This window comes from Myzus persicae, unplaced genomic scaffold, assembly GCF_001856785.1.
Source record: "Myzus persicae strain clone G006 unplaced genomic scaffold, MPER_G0061.0, whole genome shotgun sequence".
NCBI classification, from domain to species: domain Eukaryota; kingdom Metazoa; phylum Arthropoda; class Insecta; order Hemiptera; family Aphididae; genus Myzus; species Myzus persicae.
This window is the reverse complement of record NW_019100589.1, coordinates 20,521-29,991: the sequence shown is the minus strand read 5'-3', so window position 1 is coordinate 29,991 and position 9,471 is coordinate 20,521. Positions and strand designations below refer to the sequence as shown.

At 29.9% G+C, this 9,471-nt stretch overlaps 3 protein-coding genes across 3 annotated transcripts; 1 reads left to right on the top strand and 2 right to left on the bottom strand.

Moving 5' to 3' along the window:
• Positions 1-276: 276 nt before the first annotated feature.
• On the bottom strand, positions 277-1,505 carry LOC111035392. Its single transcript, XM_022316997.1, has 2 exons — positions 1,188-1,505; positions 277-1,029 (listed from the first exon to the last, which is right to left on the bottom strand). Exon 2 carries the CDS (start codon positions 1,018-1,020, stop codon positions 628-630), a length of 393 nt encoding a protein of 130 aa, XP_022172689.1. The 5' UTR covers positions 1,021-1,029; positions 1,188-1,505; the 3' UTR covers positions 277-627.
• A 5,586-nt stretch (positions 1,506-7,091) lies between these two features.
• LOC111035426 lies at positions 7,092-8,296 on the bottom strand. The gene is made up of 2 exons (XM_022317034.1): positions 8,263-8,296; positions 7,092-7,908 (listed from the first exon to the last, which is right to left on the bottom strand). The coding sequence occupies exons 1-2, from the start codon at positions 8,294-8,296 to the stop codon at positions 7,118-7,120; spliced, it is 825 nt and encodes a 274-aa protein (XP_022172726.1). The 3' UTR covers positions 7,092-7,117.
• An 11-nt stretch (positions 8,297-8,307) lies between these two features.
• On the top strand, positions 8,308-9,159 carry LOC111035417 (protein ALP1-like). The gene has a single exon (XM_022317029.1). The coding sequence runs from the start codon at positions 8,308-8,310 to the stop codon at positions 9,157-9,159; it is 852 nt and encodes a 283-aa protein (XP_022172721.1).
• Positions 9,160-9,471: the final 312 nt, after the last annotated feature.

The window sequence follows — 9,471 nt, the reverse complement described above, 5'->3', positions numbered from 1 at the left end:
CATAATATCTTCATAAATTTAATTTAAACCTTAAGATATTTAAAAAACAAAAAAAAAATAAAAATGTTACTTTCGACCCCTTGCAAGTACCGAAAGTAACACGTATTGGGTACAAAAGTAACATGTATGGTAATAGTATAATAAAATTATTATAAACAAAATCAATTACATTAGCAATTTGGTACATATTATATTCAAACAAAATAAAAACAATACAATTGTTTAACTGAAAACTAAAACTTAAAAATATAAAATATTAATACCAGACTTGTGCTGAAGTAATGTATATCAATATAAAATATTCATAAACAAAAAATATATATAATGTACCTAATATTCAGTCTTGACGGTAAGAACTTATAAGAAAAGTCAACAAAACAATATATTTAAAATAAAATTATAGTAACCAACTTTCATGTGCTAGAACTTTCAATTAAGACACTGTATCCATTGTAAATTAATACAAAATATTATTCATAAACAACAAAAATAATTATATATAATAGGTAGTCAGTCTCGACAGTAAAAATTTGTAAGAAAATTAACAAAACAATATATTTAAAATCAAATTATATTAACCAACTTTCATGAGCCAGAACTTTCAATTAAGGCACTAACCATTTTAAATTAATACAAAATATTATTTTTATCAGTCCAAGTTTTTGGTACTTTTAAATTTAGTTTCAGAGAAAAATCAAAAGCTAATTTTCTAATAGCTATAGGAGATAGCCCAAAATACATGTCTGCTGAGTTTTTAATATAATCAGCAAGTTGATTTTCTTGAAATTTGTTGAACACTTTATTATGTGCTCGATATCCAAACTCTGGTTTAGGACCACTTTTATTTTGATAAAGTTTCAATTTTTTTATATATCTACTTAGACTGACATGGCAAATATTTAAGCTTGCAGCTACTGACCGTATAGACTGATTTTCTTGTAAACAAATGTCTACTGCTTTTCTCATTTCACTGTCTGCAATTGTTCCTCTCTGGGTCATTCTTTTACGTGTACGTGGCATGTCTGTAAGCTATATTAGCAAAATACTCAAATAAATGAAAATGAATTCATAAGAAAAACATAGTAAAATAATATAAGCTAATGTTACTTCAGACCCCACAAAATGTGTTACTTTCAACCCCATACAGACATTTTTTCTTATGTAGATTAAAAAAGTATTAAACATACCTGATTCAACGTTTCTGACACTTGCAAAAGAAAAAGGACAACTTTTGGCAGATGTAAATGTATTAAGTGTTCTTCTAGTATTAAAATTGAATTTTAAAAAAAAGAAACTGTTAACAATTTTATTATCACTTTTGTATGGCGATATCAGTTTTTGTTCTTTTTGTGATAAGAAGAATGGGACTACGACAATACAAATATGTGCAAATATGCCCCGTATAATGGTGCAAATGATACACTACATACTGGTTTTAAATAATTATCATGGAATAAGAAATTGAGTATGTTACTTTCGTCCCGTGTTACTTTTGTCCCCGGTCTCCCCTAATTTTTGCATAATTAGTTGAAAGCTTACTAACTTTACACCCCACTTGCTCACCAAAAATGTGGTACTCATTTCTATTATTTCGTTCGTTGAATAGTTTTTTCATTATAGAGTAAGCTTCATTTACCTATAGAGTAAATAATTATTTTTAAAGTCATTTAGTAGGTATAAAACAAAAAAAATTCTTATAACATTTAGTTGATGTTTTACTAATTTCTTACCATTGAATCATCTTTATTTTTTTTTCTTGACGGAATTTGAATTTCATCAGCAGATTGTTTTTGTCCACCACTAGTTTCATTACTAGATTCTCTAGTTGTCATTGACAAATCTTCAGAAATGATGGAACTATTATTAATATTTGAAATCACACTCTCTGTCTCAACATCAATAATTTCTTCAGTATCATTATTTTCGTTCAACTAAAATGCAAAAAAAAGTGGGTAAGTGGATTTTGCTCTGCTGTACAGTAGGTTTCAAGTGGTTACTGTGTAAAAGATGGTATTAAATTTGAATTCAATGATATAATATCATTGTATAAGAAAAACGATTCTGAGCGAAGACGGTCAATCAGCCTATAATATCTTAAATTTTAAATTTAATATATTTTGCCAAAATTCCAACCTTAAATGCTTATTAAAAAAAACTGATTTTGCGTAAAAATTCTCGTTTTTTCTTAATTTTTATTTTGTTTTTCCGTGCGCTTAGGAATACTATTGGGAGTTATAAACTTTGACCTCCCAAAAGTACCAACTAGATTCACTTTCCCGTTGAACAAGATACTAAAGTTGAAAATCGAAGCATTATTACGACTAATCGTCTAATCTGGTACTAATCGTGTACACAGACACAAAAATAAAAAAACACACATCATTGTAAAACCAATACATTCATTGCTTCACTGAGAGTCTAAAAATTAATAATTTATTTAGGTTATGAAAAGAAAAAATAAATAGTCATAAAGTAAAATTTAAATAAATGTGTAGTAGGTATTAAAGCCATTAATATTTATATTTTTAGTAGGCATTAATGTCTACAACTTAACATTTTAAGTGAAGTTACTTCGGACGTGTACCAGTTGCCCCCAAAAGTACCCTTTTTAATACAAATAAAGTAAAATAGTATAAAATTATAGAAACAAATTTTGATATTTGAAATTATGTATGATATTGTTTTTTGTAATAAATAATAAATATAATATATTACACAAATAATATGGATAAATTGAAAATTGTAGCCTAATTGGTGCAAGGCGAGGATTTTATTGTATTCATACCTATTTATTTTGTTAGCTATATATTTTAAAATATGAAATAATAGTGTTCGCTCCGCAAACAAATTTATATTCTCGCTTCCGCGCCAACAGCAATTCAGCTGGCTGTCTGGTGTGTGCATGTGTGTGTGTGATTCACGACAACGAATTGGGGAGTGCGCGTTTTGTCCCACCGTCAGATTGTGACATTGTGTTATCTTACTGATAGTGGCCATGTGCGTATTCCAACGGTCACATTTTCATATTATTATTTTTTCATGTACTATTCAATGTTTTTCGTAATTCATAAAGTTGTGTATCGCTTTCAGTGCCACCGAAAGTCTGTATTTCGTCGTATTAAATGTTTAAGGTGGTACTGATCGCATTTTCGTGAGTTATGCGTTTTTTCATTGGTCATTCAAATATTCATTCGTTTTCGTAAAAGCATCATATTCAACTCAATACGTTTCTTTTCTTTTTTTTTCCTTCTTTCGTTTTTTTGCCTCTCGAGCTGTTCGGTCGACGTCAACTGCCAGCCAGAGCACATTTTTCATTTCGTTAAAATTCATTCGTTTTTCGCTGAAGAAACATACATTCATCCAATACATATTCTATCATCTAGTACTCGTCTTCTGTGAATTTACTTCTGTAAGTATCGTTCAGTCATTTGATCTGTTCAATCTTTTAATATTATTCCCCTATTCAGGGCGTACCACAAGATACTTACAGAAGCACGTGAATTTTGTGTCGTTGTCAAGTACATGTGTTCAGTGATTTATTCGTTTGAATTGGTGGCTCGTTAGTCGTACGTTCTCGGGGTTGCCGCACATTTAATTATTATAATATTGTATTTTTTATTGTGCAAATGTGCGCATCCTGAGACGGTAGCGTTTGGTTTGAAGCCGCTAACGGACACCAGTTCTCCAGGTAATCAGCTGACGAGCTGTTTTAGTTTATTATTCAATATAATTATTATTTTTTTTTTTTGTGTGCTAATCAAGCACTTTAAGATTATTATTATTACTATATATTTATTCAGCTGGTGGGTGCCAAATAGGCATTCCACACTTGTTATTATTATTTATTTTATTGTACTAAACCAAAGTACCTAACATTATTAAAAATCAATAAATTCAATTATTTGTATCAATATCATTTGGATTATCTATATTAATTCCTTTTGTTAAGTTATAAGGTTGTTAGTGCAATATTTATATTTAACTAACGCCTAGTCGTGAAGGCACCCTTAACGTTTATTATTATATTTATTTTTGTTAAGAGCCGAACGCGACAAATAGTATAATATGTATATATTACGTAAAAATTACATATAATATATAATAATTACTTCTATATAAATAAACATTAGATGCGGTTCGTTGGTATATAAGCTCATTGTTTGAGGACGGTTCATTTTTATAATTGCCTCATTATAAAATAATTTAAAAAATTAAGTAAAAATTTAGAGCAAACTTCGTTTAATAATTTTCCCAGGGTGGCACGAAAAAGTTCGCTGGTTGCTACAGAGGTGAGAAATGAATTTAGGGAATAATTTTTATCAAGCGAAGGACGGGTATCCTGGCAGTATGCAAATACATATATGACTAATTATTTTTATGATTATTCAATTTTATTGCAAAAAAAATATTATTTATTATTTTAACGATCCGCGGTCTATCTATTTATTGAATATGATATTTGATTATATTGATTACAGTTAAATATTATTATGATTATACGCTAACATTATTTGTAAAATAAAAATAATAAGTACATACCTCTGTATTCACCGTAGTTCTCGGTTTGTTCCTATCTAACAGGAATTCCTTGCTCTTAAATGCAAACCATTTTCCATCATATGTCGAAGCCCCACTTCCAGATTTGGTATTTGCAATTTTTTCTTCTCTAACTCTCTTGGACTCTCTAGAAAAATGGCTTGTAAGGTTTTTAATCTTTCTTTCAACTTCGTTCTTCTCTACATTTAACGAATTGGCGATCTCGTTCCAAGCGTCGTGTCGTTTTTCTCGAAGTTTATACTCAGATAATTTACAATCCCATAACACAGGATGTAAACGATAGGATTCGATAAGTTGCAGAGTTTTATCTTGACTCCACTCCATGTTTGATATTTAAATGCAAATTAATTTACCTTAACACTAGGTATAAGTGTTTAACTGCGACTTAAGTTAACGAATAATGATCACCTTGCAAGTTGGGAGTTGCAATTAAGTCTAGGCAGTCTAGACGTCTCGTAGGTACATTAACGTTGTGATAGGTGACTTCCTGCTTATATTTACAATAATATGTCTATATTTGTTAATTTAAAAATAAAATTCAATATTGGACGGTCTTAATAATAATTTTAATTAAATATGAATAGTTCTACGAAAAGTTAGAAATAACATTTTATTCGAGTCTCTTGGGCACGAATCCTCGCAATAGCCAATATTGTAGTTATGTCTAAGTATTGACTTTCTTAGAATTAAAATACTTAAATTAGTCATTAAATAATATTATATACTATATTATAATATATTATACCTTTCACAAAATGTCCATTATAATCTTTCATAATTCATTATTAAGAAAAACATTTAGGTATGATTATAAATACAGGTATGGTATGGTACAGGTATGATTATAAATACAATAATTTTCAGTATCATTTTAAAAATGTAATAATCCATATTATGCTTATGATAGTAATAATAATAAATTTGTACTTCCCGGTTCATCAAGTCAGTCTGAGAACCTACGACTCGAAAAAAACTATTTTTCAAACAATATACATTAAACCAAAAATTTCAGTTAAAAAACTTTGAAATATTTGCAAAACACGTACCTCGGTAGATTTTCAAACAAATTAAATTATATTTAGATCAAAATTAATTATAGTAGTAACTATATTAAAAGATCAGTTTTTAATAATTAGGGAATATCATTTGAAATAAATCACAGTAGCATTTTGTATAAAAAATCATTATTTGGCTGATCGGCCAACGTCCCCACGCGGCTTTCTTTGATGTTTACCGATAACCGTCGGGAACCCGCGGCTTCGACCGATCGACTACAAAAGCCACACGGCGTCGCGTCCACACCAAAATATTGAAGCTGAGCGGCCAAGCCGCCCGCCAGTGGGGACGCACCTTAACACGGCCGCAATATTTCTTGTCTTTTATCGAACGCTGCCGCAGCAGTATTTAAGCTCTATTCACACTAGCGGTCTCGGTTCGGTCCGGTCACGGTCAAGTCACGGTCAAGGATTATGATGTAGAGTTCTCACTGCCGATCATATAGCAATCAATTTTATTTTATTTTTAGAAGTCTATATTTATATTTATTTATATTTTTATGTTTAATTAATAAATAATATTCTCTAGTAAGTAAGTCTAGTACTCGTATATACGTAGTCTGACAGTCTGGTGTTTCATTAAATCCTGTCGTGATGGCATTTTCAAAGTATAATTTGATGAAAATTGCATTGATTCTCGACGAAGAAGAAGAAATGAGACAAAATAAACGAAGTAGACGATTTTGGGTTCACCCATTGGTCCGGACACGCGAGGAAGAAGGAGAATATACAACACTTTATCCCCAGTTAGTGAATGATGATGTAAAATTTTACAAATATTTCCGTATGTCCCATGAAGAATACATGAATATACTGTCGAAAATTGAAATTGATTTGAGAAAAGTGGACACACAATTTCGGAAAGCTATTTCTCCCACAGAAAAACTATCTGTCTGCTTACGGTAAGCGAAATCCTAAATTTTTATATTTTCGTGTGTTTTTTAAAATGTTCTCTTGTAATCAAAGTATAACACTTATAATTAATTTTAGTTAAAATATAATATATAAAAAGACGAACATACTTTGCGTAATGAGTAGGATAATGAATGATTTTAGAACACCAAATAGCCATTTTCACAATTAAAGTCAAAGTATTTGAGTAAATGTGTTTAAATAGTAAATACTCTCTTAGTGTTTAGAATACTTTTTAAATACGTAATATAGTAGGTATATTATTTTAAATTTGAAACCAATTGAATACATTTCGGAAAAACGATTTTAGGCTAAAATTTATCTCAATAAATTGATCTCAACACTGATAATTACTCAAAAAAGTAATCATATACACACACATAGAAAAAGCACACGTCATTGTAAAACCAATAAGTTTTTCGTTTGACTCAAAATTTAGAACACAAATAATAATGTAAAAAAAAAAATATAACATATGAAAAAAAAATGAAGCATTTATTTTGGATCATAATAAATAATACACTTATTTTAAATTGATATAAACTTTTTAAATGACTAGTATTTTGATTACATTTTAATTGACATTAATTGTTCTATACATCTGGATTATAGTTACTAATGTAAGAATGAACACTATCAGCAGAAGAAGGTCGAGAGTAGGAAGTAGATGGGTTGCTTGTTTCTTCGTAATAAGGATTGATCTGGGGCCCAGTCGTATGTGAGGAAACAAATTGCTGTTGAGTGTTTGGTGTTAAATTGAAAACGTGTTCTTCAGTGGTCTGTGGAAATGATGTTAAACTATGGTGTCTGTATTGAGTTTTTTGTCCGTACCATTGCTGACTCTGAGGCTGTTCTTCACCAACATACTTTCCTTCTATATCACTTACAATGTTAAATACTTTCCGTTTCACTAACAACTTATCTGCATCACAAAATTTCTTAACTGTCCTTTTCATTGTATCAAAAAAAAGATCAATCTCATCTACTTCTTTTTGTTTTTTTTCTTCATTTATTAAATGCTTCATTAGAGTACTACTAGCCGTCTCTGGTTGGTATGTTTTTCTTTTCGTGCCCTGAGGAGATTTCCAGGCTCTATGGTTTTCATTTGTGGTTGGAGAGTCCATTTTTTTAAATGCAACATGAGGTGTTTGCTCGTTCGATTCCTGCAATATCTCTTCAGTATCATCTATTGTGTCTTCTAAACTTACAATGGAAGATATTCTTTCTTTATCTTTCATGTGGGGATGAAGAAATTGCATTTGTTCGCTATACTTCCAAGTGGGTTGCGACCCACCGGGATCACCTGTTTTAGGCTTTTGGTTGCGCAAATACTTCCTGTATTGAGAGCGTAGAGATTCCCAACGTTGCTTGCATTTTGCGGCATCTAGAACGACCAATTAATGATTGATAAAAAATGTAAACCAAAATAAATAAAAATTAATATTGTCTAGTGGTTCTTTTAATACAGAAAACGGAGAGCATAATATGTCAGATTAGATTTTCTTATTAAATACCTAATATATTTATATTTAATATTTATAGGTATTAGTTAGTAATCGTATAGTTTAAGCCTTAAAGTTAACTAAAATTTTGTAATATTATATTATTTTAATAAAATTATGTTAAATTATAGTGTACATAGACACAAAAAAACACACATCATTGTAAAGTCAATACATTTATCATTTCTCGTTCAAAATCTAAAAAATATTTTTATAAAATAATTTTTTTCAGATACCTAGGAACTGGTGATTCTTTTCAGACAATTGCATTTAGTTTTCGTATGGGCCATTCAACAGTTCATTCAATTGTTCACGATGTATGTAAATCAATAATTAAACAATTATTTGCTCAATGCATTCCAACACCTGACAAAAAGCAGTGGGAAGAAATTGCTAATAGATTTTCGTCCTTATGGAATTTCCCGAATTGCATTGGGGCCTTGGACGGTAAACACGTTCAAATAACTGCTCCTGCGAATAGTGGGTCTAACTATTTCAACTACAAAAGAACATTTTCTGTAGTTCTACTGGCACTTGTAGATGCTGATTATAGATTTATTGCTGTGGACATAGGGTCTTATGGGAAAAACAGCGATGGAGGTATTTTCTCTAATTCAAAACTAGGGAATGCTTTAAACAATGGTACTTTGGATGTTCCTGGAAGTAAACAACTGCCTGGGTCCCATATTTCTACGCCACATGTTATTATCGCAGATTCGGCTTTCCCACTCAAAACATATATGATGAGACCATACCCTCAATATCGACATGATTTAACCGTAGATAGAAAAATGTATAATTACAGACATTGCCGCGGCCGACGCGTTGTTGAAAATGGTTTTGGCATTTTGGCCCAACGGTTTCGAATTTATTTTAAAACAATAACTTCCAAACCTGGTTACATAGAAAACATAATTCTAGTAACCTGTATTTTGCACAATTATTTACGGAATAATAGAATGTCATTAATAGAAAATAATTCTCATGGTGAGCTAGATCAAACTACCATTTTGAATGATTTACCATCTATTGGTATTAATGCCCAAACTGCAGCATTCAATGTAAGAGAAAAGTTTACGAACTATTTTAACTCAAATGAAGGATCAGTACCCTGGCAATACGGATGCATTTGAAAATAAAAGTGTATTTACATAATGTATGTATCATTAAGAACTTAAGAAATAATATTCGATTCGGTTTTTTATATTTTTTTTATAAATTGTTACTATTGTTACTACTTAATTGTTATATTACCACTATTTAAAAAAATCAAAAATCTATGTTTTTTTTATAAGCGTAGAAAGTTAGTAAAAACTTAATAATATACTTTATAACATGTACTCTCTAAAATCGATTTTGTAATTATGCTTTCGAGACTTTGGATGTATAGTGTATATTATATTATGCATTAATTAAAATATCAATTTATAATAAATCAAATCTAA

What these genes read in the sequence shown, in the direction of transcription:
- LOC111035392 (XM_022316997.1), bottom strand. Translation starts at nt 1,020, where the DNA reads ATGCCACGTACACGTAAAAGAATGACCCAGAGAGGAACAATTGCAGAC.
- LOC111035426 (XM_022317034.1), bottom strand. Translation starts at nt 8,296, where the DNA reads ATGCAATTGTCTGAAAAGAATCACCAGTTCCTAG. An exon ending in AAAGAATCACCAGTTCCTAG is followed by an intron (nt 7,909 to 8,262) that starts GTATCTGAAAAA and finishes TGGTCGTTCTAG; the next exon opens with ATGCCGCAAAATGCAAGCAA.
- LOC111035417 (XM_022317029.1), top strand. Translation starts at nt 8,308, where the DNA reads ATGGGCCATTCAACAGTTCATTCAATTGTTCACGATGTATGTAAATCA.